This window comes from Mobula birostris, chromosome 21 (genome assembly GCF_030028105.1).
Source record: "Mobula birostris isolate sMobBir1 chromosome 21, sMobBir1.hap1, whole genome shotgun sequence".
NCBI lineage: Eukaryota > Metazoa > Chordata > Chondrichthyes > Myliobatiformes > Myliobatidae > Mobula > Mobula birostris.
Window position 1 is genome coordinate 19,082,427 of NC_092390.1, and position 14,549 is coordinate 19,096,975.

At 54.4% G+C, this 14,549-nt stretch overlaps 1 protein-coding gene across 1 annotated transcript in view; it reads left to right on the forward strand.

The window, feature by feature from the left end:
* rrp12 (ribosomal RNA processing 12 homolog) overlaps positions 1–14,549 on the forward strand; it is a 72,693-nt gene that overhangs the window by 29,036 nt on the left and 29,108 nt on the right. Inside the window, 8 exon segments of the mRNA XM_072239101.1 lie at positions 7,659–7,717; positions 7,720–7,763; positions 8,074–8,209; positions 8,440–8,577; positions 11,527–11,654; positions 12,893–12,991; positions 13,116–13,207; positions 13,594–13,705. Coding sequence (XP_072095202.1) covers positions 7,659–7,717; positions 7,720–7,763; positions 8,074–8,209; positions 8,440–8,577; positions 11,527–11,654; positions 12,893–12,991; positions 13,116–13,207; positions 13,594–13,705 — 808 coding nt within the window.

Consider the following 14,549-nt stretch of genomic DNA (forward strand, 5'->3'; position numbering starts at 1 on the left):
TCCCTTCCCAATCTACTCCTCCTTCCCTCTCCCTTCCCAATCTACTCCTCCCTCTTCCCCCCTTCCCAGTCTACTCCTCCCTCTCTCCCCCTTCCCAGTCTGCTCCTCCCTCCCTCCCCATCTACTCCTCCCTCCCTCCCCATCTACTCCTCCCTCCCTCCCCATCTACTCCTCCCTCCCTCCTCCTTCCCAGTCTGCTCCTCCCCTCCCTCCCCCTTCCCAGTCTACTCCTCCCTCTCTCCCCTTCCCAGTCTACTCCTCCCTCTCTCCCCTTCCCAGTCTACTCCTCCCTCCCTCCCAGAACACTCCTCACTCCCTCCCCCTTCCGTCTACTTCTCCCTCCTCCTTCCCAGTCTACTCCTCCCTCCCTCCTCCTTCCCAGTCTACTCCTCCCTCCCTCCCCCTTCCGTCGAATCCTCCCTCCCTCCCCCTTCCGTCGAATCCTCCCTCCCTCCCCCTTCCGTCGAATCCTCCCTCCCTCCCACTTCCCAGTCTACTCCTCCCTCCCTCCCCCTTCCCAGTCTACAACTCCCTCCCTCCCCTCTTCCCAGTTAACTCCTCCCTCTTGCCCCTCTTCCCAGTCTACACCTCCGTCTCTTCCCTCTTCCCAGTCTACTCCTCCCTCCCTCCCCCTTCCCTGTCTACTCCTTCCTCCCTCCCCCTCTCAGTCTACTCCTCCGTCCCTCCCCCTTCCCAGTCTACTCCTCCGTCCCTCCCCCTTCCCAGTCTACTCCTCCCTCCCTCCCACCCCTCTTCCCAGTCTACTCCTCCCTCTCTCCCCTCTCCCCTGTTTACTCCTCCCTCTCTCCCCTCTTCCCAGTCTACTCCTCCCTCCCTCCCCTTCCCAGTCTACTCGTCCCTCCCTCCCCTTCCCAGTCTACTCCTCCCTCCCCTTCCCAGTCTACTCCTCCCTCCCTCCCCTTCCCAGTCTACTCCTCCCTCCCTCCCCTTCCCAGTCTACTCCTCCCTCCCTCTCCAGTCTACTCCTCCCTCCCTCCCTCTTCCATCTACTCCTCCATCCCTCTGTCTACTCCTTTCTCCTTCCGTCTACTCCTCCCTCCTCCTTCCGTCTACTCCTCCCTCCTCCTTCCGTCTACTCCCCCTTCCCAGGCTACTCCTCCCTCCCCCTTCCAGTCTACTCCTCCTCCCCCTTCCCAGTCTACTCCTCCCTCCTTCACCCTTCCCAGTCTACTCCTCCCTCCCTCACCCTTCCCAGTCTACTCCTCCCTCCCCCTTCCCAGTCTACTCCTCCCTCCCTCCCCTTCCCAGTCTACTCCTCCCTCCCTCCCCTCTTCCAGTCTACTACTCCCTCTCTCACCTCTTCGTAGTCTACTCCTCCCTCTCTCCCCTCTTCCCAGTCTACTCCTCCCTCTCTCCCCCTTCCCATCCTACTCATCCCTCCTTCCCCTACCCAGCCTACTCCTCCCTCCGTCTCCCTTCCCAATCTACTCCTCCTTCCCTCTCCCTTCCCAATCTACTCCTCCCTCTTCCCCCCTTCCCAGTCTACTCCTCCCTCTCTCCCCTTCCCAGTCTACTCCTCCCTCTCTCCCCCTTCCCAGTCTACTCCTCCCTCCCTCCTCCTTCCCAGTCTGCTCCTCCTCCCTCCCATCTACTCCTCCCTCCCTCCCCATCTACTCCTCCCTCCCTCCCCATCTACTCCTCCCTCCCTCCCCATCTACTCCTCCCTCCCTCCCCATCTACTCCTCCCTCCCTCCTCCTTCCCAGTCTGCTCCTCCCTCCCTCCCCCCTTCCCAGTCTACTCCTCCCTCTCTCCCCTTCCCAGTCTACTCCTCCCTCTCTCCCCTTCCCAGTCTACTCCTCCCTCCCTCCCAGAACACTCCTCACTCCCTCCCCCTTCCGTCTACTTCTCCCTCCTCCTTCCCAGTCTACTCCTCCCTCCCTCCCCCTTCCCAGTCTACTCCTCCCTCCCCCTTCCCAGTCTACTCCTCCCTCCCCCTTCCCAGTCTACTCCTCCCTCCCCCTTCCCAGTCTACTCCTCCCTCCCCCTTCCCAGTCTACTCCTCCCTCCCTCCCCCTTCCCAGTCTACTCCTTCCTCCCTCCCCCTTCCCAGTCTACTCCTTCCTCCCTCCCCCTTCCCAGTCTACTCCTCCCTCCCCCTTCCCAGTCTACTCCTCCCTCCCCCTTCCCAGTCTACTCCTCCCTCCCTGCCCCTTCCCAGTCTACTCCTCCCTCCCTCCCCCTTCCCAGTCTACTCCTCCCTCCCCCTTCCCAGTCTACTCCTCCCTCTCTCCCCTCTTCCCAGTCTACTCCTCCCTCTCTCCCCTCTTCCCAGTCTACCACTCCCCCTTCCCAGTCTACTCTTCCCTCCCTCCCCCTTCCCAGTCTACTCCTCTCTCTCTCACCTCTTCCCAGTCTACTCCTCCTTCTCCCCTCTTCCTAGTCTACTCCACCCTCTCTCCCCCTTCCCAGTCTACCCGCCGTCCTCCCTCCTTTCTTCCCAGTCTACTCCTCCCTCCCTCCCCTCTTCCCAGTCTACTGCTCCCTCCCTCCCCATTCTACTCCTCCCTCCCCCTTCCCAGAACACTCCTCCCTCCCTCCCCCTTCCCTCTACTTCTCCCTCCTCCTTCCCAGTCTACTCCTCCCTCCCTCCCCCTTCCCAGTCTACTCCTCCCTCCCTCACCCTTCCCAGTCTACTCCTCCCTCCCTCACCCTTCCCAGTCTACTCCTCCCTCCCTCACCCTTCCCAGTCAACTCCTCCCTCCCTCACCCTTCCCAGTCTACTCCTCCCTCCCTCACCCTTCCCAGTCTACTCCTCCCTCCCTCCCCTTCCCAGTCTACTCCTCCCTCCCTCCCCTTCCCAGTCTACTCCTCCCTCCCTCCCCTCTTCCCAGTCTACTCCTCCCTCTCTCACCTCTTCCTAGTCTACTACTCCCCCTTCCCAGTCTACTCTTCCCTCCCTCCCCCTTCCCAGCCTACTCCTCCCTCCCTCTCCCTTCCCAATCTGCTCCTCCCTCTTCCCCCCTTCCCAGTCTACTCCTCCCTCTCTCCCCCTTCCCAGTCTACTCCTCCCTCTCTCCCCCTTCCCAGTCTACTCCTCCCTCCCTCCTCCTTCCCAATCTTCTCCTCCCTCCCTCCCCCTTCCCAGTGTACTCCTCCCTCCCTCCCCATCTACTCCTCCCTCCCTCCCCATCTACTCCTCCCTCCCTCCTCCTTCCCAGTCTGCTCCTCCCTCCCTCCCGCTTCCCAGTCTACTCCTCCCTCCCTCCCCTTCCCAGTCTACTCCTCCCTCCCTCCCCCTTCCCAGTCTACTCCTCCCTCCCTCCCCTTCCAGTCTACTCCTTCCTCCCTCCCCCTTCCCAGTCTACTCCTCCCTCCCTCCCCCTTCCCAGTCTACTCCTCCCTCCCTCCCCTTCCCAGTCTACTCCTCCCTCCCTCCCCCTTCCCAGTCTACTCCTCCCTCTCTCCCCTTCCCAGTCTACTCCTCCCTCCCTCCCCTTCCCAGTCTACTCCTCCCTCCCTCACCCTTCCTAGTCTACTCCTCCCTCCCTCCCCCTTCCCAGTCTACTCCTCCCTCCCTCCTCCTTCCCAGTCTACTCCTCCCTCTGTCTCCCTTCCCAGTCTACTCCTCCCTCTCTCCCCTTCCCAGTCTACTCCTCCCTCCCCCTTCCCAGTCTACTCCTCCCTCCCCCTTCCCAGTCTACTCCTCCCTCCCCCTTCCCAGTCTACTCCTCCCTCCTTCACCCTTCCAGTCTACTCCTCCCTCCCTCACCCTTCCCAGTCTACTCCTCCCTCCCCCTTCCCAGTCTACTCCTCCCTCCCTCCCCTTCCCAGTCTACTCCTCCCTCCCTCCCCTCTTCCCAGTCTACTACTCCCTCTCTCACCTCTTCCTAGTCTACTCCTCCCTCTCTCCCCCTTCCCATCCTACTCATCCCTCCTTCCCCCTACCCAGCCTACTCCTCCCTCCGTCTCCCTTCCCAATCTACTCCTCCCTCCCTCCCCCTTCCCAGTCTACTCCTCCCTCCCTCCCCTTCCCAGTCTACTCCTCCCTCTCTCCCTCTTCCCAGCCTACCGCCGTCCTCCCTCCTTTCTTCCCAGTCTACTCCTCCCTCCCTCCCCTCTTCCCAGTCTACTGCTCCCTCCCTCCCCATTCTACTCCTCCCTCCCCCTTCCCAGAACACTCCTCCCTCCCTCCCCCTTCCCTCTACTTCTCCCTCCTCCTTCCCAGTCTACTCCTCCCTCCCTCCCCCTTCCTAGTCTACTCCTCCCTCCCCCTTCCCAGTCTACTCCTCCCTCCCCCCTTCCCAGTCTACTCCTCCCTCCCCCTTCCCAGTCTACTCCTCCCTCCCCCTACCCAGTCTACTCCTCCCTCCCTCACCCTTCCCAGTCTACTCCTCCCTCCCTCACCCTTCCCAGTCTACTCCTCCCTCCCTCACCCTTCCCAGTCTACTCCTCCCTCCCTCACCCTTCCCAGTCTACTCCTCCTCCCTCCCCTTCCCAGTCTACTCCTCCCTCCCTCCCCTTCCCAGTCTACTCTTCCCTCCCTCCCCCTTCCCAGCCTACTCCTCCCTCCCTCTCTCTTCCCAATCTACTCCTCCCTCCCTCTCCCTTCCCAATCTACTCCTCCCTCTTCCCCCCTTCCAGTCTACTCCTCCCTCTCTCCCCCTTCCCAGTCTTCTCCTCCCTCCCTCCCCCTTCCCAGTCTACAACTCCCTCCCTCCCCCTTCCCAGTCTACTCCTCCCTCCCTCCCCTTCCCAGTCTACTCCTCCCTCCCTCCCCCTTCCCAGTCTACTCCTCCCTCCCTCCCCTTCCCAGTCTACTCCTTCCTCCCTCCTCCTTCCCTGTCTACTCCTCCCTCTCTCCCCTTCCCAGTCTACTCCTCCCTCCCTCCTCCTTCCCAGTCTTCTCCTCCCTCCCTCCCCCTTCCCAGTCTACAACTCCCTCCCTCCCCCTTCCCAGTCTACTCCTCCCTCCCTCCCCTTCCCAGTCTACTCCTCCCTCCCTCCCCCTTCCCAGTCTACTCCTCCCTCCCTCCCCTTCCCAGTCTACTCCTTCCTCCCTCCTCCTTCCCTGTCTACTCCTCCCTCTCTCCCCTTCCCAGTCTACTCCTCTCTCCCTCCCCTTCCCAGTCTACTCCTCCCTCTCTCCCCCTTCCCAGTCTACTCCTCCCTCCCTCCTCCTTCCCAGTCTTCTCCTCCCTCCCTCCCCCTTCCCAGTCTACAACTCCCTCCCTCCCCCTTCCCAGTCTACTCCTCCCTCCCTCCCCTTCCCAGTCTACTCCTCCCTCCCTCCCCCTTCCCAGTCTACTCCTCCCTCCCTCCCCTTCCCAGTCTACTCCTTCCTCCCTCCTCCTTCCCTGTCTACTCCTCCCTCTCTCCCCTTCCCAGTCTACTCCTCCCTCCCTCCCCTTCCCAGTCTACTCCTCCCTCCCTCCCCCTTCCCAGTCTTCTACTCCCTCTCTCCCTCTTCCCAGTCTACTCCTCCCTCTCTCCCCCTTCCCAGTCTACTCCTCCCTCTCTCCCCTTGCCAGTCTACTCCTCCCTCTCTCCCCTTGCCAGTCTACTCCTCCCTCTCTCCCTCTTCCCAGTCTACTCCTCCCTCCCTCCCCCTTCCCAGTCTACTCCTCCCCTCCCTCCCCCTTCCCAGTCTACTCCTCCCTCCCTCCCCCTTCCCAGTCTACTCCTCACTCCCTCCCCCTTCCGTCTACTCCTCCCTCCCGCTTCCCAGTCTACTCCTCCCTCCCCCTTCCCAGTCTACTCCTCCCTCTCCCTCTTCCCAGCCTACCGCCGTCCTCCCTCCTTTCTTCCCAGTCTACTCCTCCCTCCCTCCCCTCTTCCCAGTCTACTGCTCCCTCCCTCCCCATTCTACTCCTCCCTCCCCCTTCCCAGAACACTCCTCCCTCCCTCCCCCTTCCCTCTACTTCTCCCTCCTCCTTCCCAGTCTACTCCTCCCTCCCTCCCCCTTCCCAGTCTACTCCTCCCTCCCCCTTCCCAGTCTACTCCTCCCTCCCCCTTCCCAGTCTACTCCGCCCTCCCCCTTCCCAGTCTACTCCTCCCTCCCTCTTCCCAGTCTACTCCTCCCTCCCTCACCCTTCCCAGTCTACTCCTCCCTCCCTCACCCTTCCCAGTCTACTCCTCCCTCCCTCACCCTTCCCAGTCTACTCCTCCCTCCCTCACCCTTCCCAGTCTACTCCTCCCTCCCTCACCCTTCCCAGTCTACTCCTCCCTCCCTCCCCTTCCCAGTCTACTCCTCCCTCCCTCCCCTTCCCAGTCTACTCCTCCCTCCCTCCCCTCTTCCCAGTCTACTCCTCCCTCTCTCACCTCTTCCTAGTCTACTACTCCCCCTTCCCAGTCTACTCTTCCCTCCCTCCCCCTTCCCAGCCTACTCCTCCCTCCCTCTCTCTTCCCAATCTACTCCTCCCTCCCTCTCCCTTCCCAATCTACTCCTCCCTCTTCCCCCCTTCCCAGTCTACTCCTCCCTCTCTCCCCCTTCCCAGTCTACTCCTCCCTCTCTCCCCCTTCCCAGTCTACTCCTCCCTCCCTCCTCCTTCCCAGTCTTCTCCTCCCTCCCTCCCCCTTCCCAGTCTACAACTCCCTCCCTCCCCCTTCCCAGTCTACTCCTCCCTCCCTCCCCTTCCCAGTCTACTCCTCCCTCCCTCCCCCTTCCCAGTCTACTCCTCCCTCCCTCCCCTTCCCAGTCTACTCCTCCCTCCCTCCCCTTCCCAGTCTACTCCTCCCTCCCTCCCCTCTTCCCAGTCTACTCTCCCTCTCTCACCTCTTCCTAGTCTACTACTCCCCCCTTCCCAGTCTACTCTTCCCTCCCTCCCCCTTCCCAGCCTACTCCTCCCTCCCTCTCTCTTCCCAATCTACTCCTCCCTCCCTCTCCCTTCCCAATCTACTCCTCCCTCTTCCCCCCTTCCCAGTCTACTCCTCCCTCTCTCCCCCTTCCCAGTCTACTCCTCCCTCTCTCCCCCTTCCCAGTCTACTCCTCCCTCCCTCCTCCTTCCCAGTCTTCTCCTCCCTCCCTCCCCCTTCCCAGTCTACAACTCCCTCCCTCCCCCTTCCCAGTCTACTCCTCCCTCCCTCCCCTTCCCAGTCTACTCCTCCCTCCCTCCCCCTTCCCAGTCTACTCCTCCCTCCCTCCCCCTTCCCAGTCTACTCCTCCCTCCCCTCCCCCTTCCCAGTCTTCTACTCCCTCTCTCCCTCTTCCCAGTCTACTCCTCCCTCTCTCCCCCTTCCCAGTCTACTCCTCCCTCCCTCCCGCTTCCCAGTCTACTCCTCCCTCCCCCTTCCCAGTCTACTCCTCCCTCCCCTTGCCAGTCTACTCCTCCCTCTCTCCCCTTGCCAGTCTACTCCTCCCTCTCTCCCTCTTCCCAGTCTACTCCTCCCTCCCTCCTCCTTCCCAGTCTACTCCTCCCTCCCTCCCCCTTCCCAGTCTACTCCTCCCTCCCTCCCCCTTCCCAGTCTACTACTCCCTCTCTCCCTCTTCCTAGTCTACTCCTTCCTCTCTCCCCTCTTCCCAGTCTACTCCTTCCTCTCTCCCCTCTTCCCTGTCAACTCCTCCCTCTCTCCCCCTTCCCAGTCAACTCCTCCTGCCACTGCCAACTCATTCCCATCTCATCCTGATGTTATTGAAGAGCAGAAGAAACTCAAAGAGCTTCTCCTGATCCTGATCGTAACACTTTTATCGTCATTACAGGGTGCCTGCTCCAGTCCTGAAGAAGAAGTTCTCAGACACAGCCAAAGTTTTTATGAACCTGTGTCCGTTCAGGCGAGTAAAGGATCCCCGGTGGCCCTGCGATGGGTAAGCCTGACCCATGTGTTAGTCACTGGTAGTAGAGCATGACTTTCTGCCGTCAGGGCTTGTTCTCTTGGTAGCAGAGCTATTCCATCGTCAGCTTGAGTAAAAGGGAGATGCTGGTGATTGATGTGCAGTGTGAGTCCTGTAATAGGTCCTGGTACTGGACATGAGGCTCCTGCTGTTGTGCAATCACATCCTGCTTGTGTGCATGAGGGATTGGAGCGGAGTGCTGAGAGGGCAAGTGGTGTGTAGGGGTTGGTCGGAAATTCATCGGTGTACTCTGGTGATGTGTCTTTGTCTCATTGACTGGCAGACAGTCTCCTGCCTCTCCACTCTGCTGCACCGCCAAGATCTGGACACGTGGAGCTTCCCTTCAACACTCCAAGTTTACCACGGTCTTCTCAGTTTCGCAATACACGTGAAACCGAAGGTGAGGGGCCAGTCGGGGTGTGAGGTGCTGATGTATCCAGCGGGGTGGGGGTTGGTCTTAACCAAAGGGGTAATCAGGAACACATGATTAGTCTGAGGCTGGGGTATTTGATGGAGAACACTGGAGTATTGAGGGCTTGCCATTGGGCGTGGGTGGCAAATGATGAAGAGTGCTCTGGGGTGAAGGGAGTGACGCAGACTGGTGTGAAGTCTGGGCCTTGATTGATTGTGTTTCCTTTCCTCTGCTCAGGTTCGAAAGGAGGCCCAACGGGGATCTGTTCCATCCTCAGGGGAAGTGACTTCATGTTTGGAGACACATCTCCATCCCTTCACCCAGCTGCCCAGTCAACAGCCAAATTCTGCATCAGAGAAATTGAGAAGTGTGGAGGTCAGTATCAGGGGAGGTTTTAGGGTCATAGAGCATAGAAACGGCATTTGGTTGAAATGGTCACTGCTGACTTAGATATCCCTGTTCAGCTGAATACCATTTGCCCACATCTTTCTAAACCTTTCCAATATGTATTCTTATCCAACTGTGTTTTAAAAGTTGATCTTGTACCTCCAGTGATGTGGGTTGTCTCAGAGGGTAGTCCTGGGGAGATGATTTGCTGGTTGGATGTATCTTGGGCTGGGTGGGTCAGAGAGCGAGTGTTCAACATTTGCTGTTAGGGTGAGAAGTGGTCTCACAGGGTCAATCTTGGTGTGGACAAGCTGTACTGAAAGCCTCCTGGTTGGTGGATCATTTGTAAGTGGGTGATACTGTGTGGTTCCCAACCTTTTTTTTTTTATATACCATGGACCTCTCGGTATGGTAGCAGTTATGACAAAAAAGGTTGGGAGCCCTGCTGTAGAGGAACTCCTGGATCAAGCAGCATCTGCGGGGCAAATAGATGATCAACATTTTGGACTAAATCCTTCATCCACACCCCATGTCAGGTTTTTACTCCGGGTTCCAGCATCTGCAGGTCAGAGTGAAGTTGGTCTTGGGGCACTTGCTGGAAGTTAGCGGTTCTCTGGGTTGGGAAGAGGCAAGTTTTGGTGTGCTGAAGAAGCAGTGTAAAGCTGGAAGTGGATTGGTAGCAACTGCTGGAGGGAAAAGTAACTTCCAGTCTGTGGGGAATGCTCAGAATGAGCATGCCCCTGTAAGGTGCGAGGCAAGATCTGGGATCCTTGGTGTCAACAGAAATTAATTGGAAATGGGAAAAGAATCCTGTCAGGGTTTGTTTGAAGTGAGACCTTTGGAGTTTGTAGGGAATGAAGGAAAAAACCACTTGGGAAAGAAATTAAGAAGGCAAAGCAGGAGCATGAAATGACCTTGGCAAGCAGGATAAGCAAGAGGATATCTAGGGGGAAAAGTAGATCCCTCTGGGACCAAAAGGAACTGTGGATAGGAGAGATATCCTAAATTAATACTCCTCAGCGATCAAGATTGGGATTATTTGGAATTGGATGAGAATGGAGGTGGATTGATTAATAATTTTGCTGGTGACACAAATATTGGTGGAGTAGTAGACACTGAAAATAGTTGTGAAAGGGTTCAGAGGAACATAGGTCAGTTGGAATGTTTGGTGGAGTGGTGGCAGATGGAATTTAATCTGGATTAGTAAGGGTTAATATATTTTGGTTTGTTAAATATAGAATATATTCGATGCAGGTGGATGCTTCCCTGGTGTCATGGATTCTTGATTACCTGACTGGCAGACCACAGTACGTGTGCTTGCAACACTGTGTGTCCGACAGAGTGATCAGCAGCACTGGGGCTCCACGGGGGACTGTCTTGTCTCCCTTTCTCTTCACCATTTACACCTCGGACTTCAACTACTGCACAGAGTCTTGTCATCTTCAGAAGTTTTCAGATGACTCTGCCATAATTGGATGCATCAGCAAGGGAGATGAGGCTGAGTACAGGGCCACGGTAGGAAACTTTGTCACATGGTGTGAGCAGAATTATCTGCAGCTTAATGTGAAAAAGACTAAGGAGCTGGTGGTAGACCTGAGGAGAGCTAAGGTACCGGTGACCCCTGTTTCCATCCAGGGTGTCAGTGTGGGCATGGTGGAGGATTTCAAATACCTGGGGATATGAATTGACAATAAACTGGACTGGTCAAAGAACACTGAGGCTGTCTACAAGAAGGGTCAGAGCCATCTCTATTTCCTGAGGAGACTGAGGTCCTTTAACATCTGCCGGACGATGCTGAGGATGTTCTACGAGTCTGTGGTGGCCAATGCTATCATGTTTGCTGCTGTGTGCTGGGGCAGCAGGCTGAGGGTAGCAGACACCAACAGAATCAACAAACTGATTCGTAAGGCCAGTGATGTTGTGGGGATGGAACTGGATTCTCTCACGGTGGTGTCCGAAAAGAGGATGCTGTCTAAGTTGCATGCCATCTTGGTCAATGTCTCCCATCCACTACATAATGTACTGGGTGGGCACAGGAGTACATTCAACCAGAGACTCATTCCACTGAGATGCAGCACAGAGCGTCATAGGAAGTCATTCCTGCCTGTGGCCATCAAACTTTACAACTCCTCCCTTGGAGGGTCAGACATCCTGAGCTAATAGGCTGGTCCTGGACTTATTTCATAATTTACATATTACTATTTATTTATGGTTCTATTTATTATTTATGGAGCAACTGTAACGAAAAACAAATTTCCCCCGGGATTAATAAAGTATGACTATGACTATTCAGTAACTGGCAGGGAATTCAGGTGTACTGCTGTACAGACAGGCCTCAGGGTGTAGGTTTGCAGCTCTGAAAATGACACCACAGGTGAATAGGTTAGATTCACCAGGATGTTGCCTGGAATGGTGGGCTTCACGTATAAGAAGAAACTGGATAGGGTAATTTTAGTCTCACTGAAACAGAAAACAGAGATGACCCTCTTGAGGTATTAAAATTATGAGAGGTGTAAATGGGTCAGTGATTTTTCTAGGATGGGGCCTCAAAAATTGAGCATAAGTTAAAGATAGAACAGAGAAATTGAACAGCAATCTTGGGCAATTTTTTTCCATGTGAGAAGTTGGTGGTTTTATTGAACAAGCAGCCTGAGGAAGTGCAGAGGCAAATGCAGTAACATCGTTTATAAGACACTGGACAGCTATATGGATAGGAAAGGAAAAGAAGGATATGTGGGCAAATGAGATTTACCTGGATAGGAATGACCCTTGTCTTTGTTGTACAACTATGACTCTACAGTACTGGTTTCAGGATGGGCAGATGGTTTCTTAAGAAAGAATTTTGCCACAGTTTCTGGACAAATCACTTGTAGGAGGAACTGAGATGATTAAATGCTCCACATGTTCATTCCATTATGTCCCTTTTGTTCCCTGCAGGCAGTACAGAGAATGCCACCACACTGCACGTGTTGTGTTTGCTGAAAGAAGTCCTTCCATGTTTCCCTGTCAGTTGTGTGAAGTCATGCTGTGAGACACTACTGCGAGTTATGACACTCAGCAACGTGGTAAGAGGGCAAAATTCAGCTCGTGGCCCAACATGAGGCCACAGTGAAAACGCATTGTGGCATGGAAGGGGATGGGCATTCGTTTCAAGGAATCTGTGCTTGTTCGTCCACACTGTCCTTGGGTCATGATATCATAGTGCCTCTTAATTCAGGAGCTTATCCAGATCTTTAATGAATCTTCTGTTGCTACATCAGGCGCGCACTCCGTGAACCTTGCTATATGTTTTCTCCTGTCACTGAGAACACTTTCCCTTTCGTAACTCTAGTTAATCCCTTCAGGATTGATGTGTCTCTATTAACTCTCCTCTCTACCTTCTCTGTTCCAAGGAGAACAACCCTGTTCCCCATGTCCCTCTACGTGACCCATGCTTGTAGTCATTGCATATGAAGGAAGGCCACACTCACTAAGGTGGCCAGTCATTTCTGTGTTTCCGTACTCCTGCTCGAACAAAGTAATATTTTACCTTCAAGGATTTAAACAATTCCTGTAGAAAATCCACATTCTGCATTCACCCTGCTTCCAGGGTTGGTGTTTGAGTTCGTAAACACACGCTGCCAAATCAAGCTGCTCCTCATGCTCCTCCCATCTTTTGGCTTTGTTTTAAATCTGTTGCCTGTCCTTCATCCTCCTCCATCTGAACATTCACCTCATCAATAATCATTTCTTCAAGAAAAGCCACAAACTTCCCATTTGTCTACATTGTTAGCTCTTACCTTACAACCAAAATCTTCTCTGCACTCTCCATGTCTTTTACATCCTTCCTAAAATGGTGCTTTTATAATTTGTCTGTATACATGCATCCTAGAATATCATATGCTGTAGTTTTGTATTGCCTTGCCACCTAGATCTTTCTGTCCCTGCACAATCTTTAAAGTTGTTTACTTCATCTATGTTGTCTCTTCTTTACCAAAGTGTCTCACCTCACACTGCCTTTAAGCAACCAGACATTTTGGATATGATTCTTCTGCTCTTCCTGCCTTATGTTGTGATGTTATGGGACACTTGTTTGCAATAGGAAGGATATTCTCAGTAATTGAGGGCACTTTCTCACTTAGCTAGCTTTGTGAAAAGGGCTCATGATTGCTAGATTCTAGCTGAAGTGATCCTAGCACCTCAAGGAACCCAAGGCATTCCACAGAATTGGTCACAAGCTCTTCCTCTTAGGAGACTGCCACTGCTAACTCTTCAATGACAAAACTGGTCCCATCTCATGCTGTCTCACTCTCCTTTGCTGCAGATGGTCACCGCCTGCTCGATGCAAGCCTTTCATGGTCTCTTTGCTGCCAAACCATGCCCATCAACCTTGACAGCAGAACTGAACGCACAGATTATAACCGTGAGTGTTTGGGGATAGATTTGAGGACTGGGTGGTGGTTTTGGAGGGGATTGTGGCCCAGCAAAAATGGTGTATGCAGGCTGGTCCTGAGGGGTATTTACTGAATAATCTGTTTCTTCTTCAGGCTTTGTACGATTACCTGCCAAGTGTGAACGACCTGCAGCCCATGCTGGCTTGGCTCACAGTCATGGAGAAAGCTCACATCAACCTGTCCAGGTAACACACCCACATACGCTGCTTGAGGGCGTGGCACCCTACTGTTCCAGGGCTGAAGCTTCTGGGGAGCAAGGCTGGGGTTAATTTGGGGTTGACTGACTGAGAAGTTACTTTGGTGAGTGTGAGAAGCTGGGGCTTATTTTGTGAGGTTGGGAGGAGCAGAGGACTATTTCTGAGGCACTGGGAAGCCGAGACAGTTTTGGGATAGAGATTAGTTTGGCATTGTTGGATGTGTGCAGTGTTATTTTTGAGTGGTGGTGGGAATGGGGAATTATTTTGGGTGGTATTGCGGAGCTAGTGGACAAGTGAGTAACGTGGGTCTCATTCGGGTAATGGGAAGTGAAGTGTTTCCCTCTCAGCTTGCACACTCTGGTTCCTGTCCTCAGGTTGCAGGGTTTGCTGTCTTTAGCTCACCTTCCCCGTGTCTTCTCCACGGCTGTCAGTTGTCTCCTGTCTCCGCACACCCAGTTAATGTCAGCTGCAGCAGACACCATGAAGGTGAGTTGGTTTGTTCGTCCAGCCTTTAAATTGTTAATGTGGGGTATGGTGAAGGAATGGGACTGAGACATGGGTGACAACAGGAAGTCACAGTAGGACTTGGCATAACTTCAGTAGCTTGTTCTTGAATCTGAATGTTGTGTCTGAGTGTTAGCACATACATACATGCATGTGTGGGAGGGGAGCAGCGGGAGATCCCACTGGGATAAATCAAGTTCCCCTGGAAGCTCCAGCAGTGTCTTTGAAACCTTTGGTGTTGAGTCACCTGCTCAGTGAGTGGGTATCACACGTACCCATTGGTTGCAATACTAAGGTGGGTAACTGTGGGTGAGGATACTGCATACAGCCCCAGTGTGTTCAGTTGGAAGGTTCGACTCCCTCACTGAGTGACACTGTTGTGGCACAGTGGTTATGCCAGTTGTCAGCCCAAGTCTGAAAGTTCCCAGCTTGTGCTGTGTTCAAGTACGGGCTGCTTCACTTCTGAAGATTAGGAAATGGTCTAAGCCAGTGCAGTCTGCAGCCACATTCCCACTTTGAAGCTTGTGATGTAAAGAAAGGCATTCATGTTTTGATCTTCCCTAAGGAATTCCTACAGCAAATCTCTGAGATGATTGACTTCCAACCATCTTTCTTTTGTACTAGGTACTAACTGGTAGACATTTTTGTATTATTCTCCTGAATTGTGTCTTGACCCATTGAAAAGTATTGTAGGGTATTAAGAGGTGACCTGTTCCTACAGCCAGTGCATTTACGTGGCTGTTCCAGTTAAATTTCTGGTATTTGCTAACTCCAGTGTGTTGATGGTGGGTCTAATTGTAATGCCGTTGAGTAAAGGAAAGGGAGT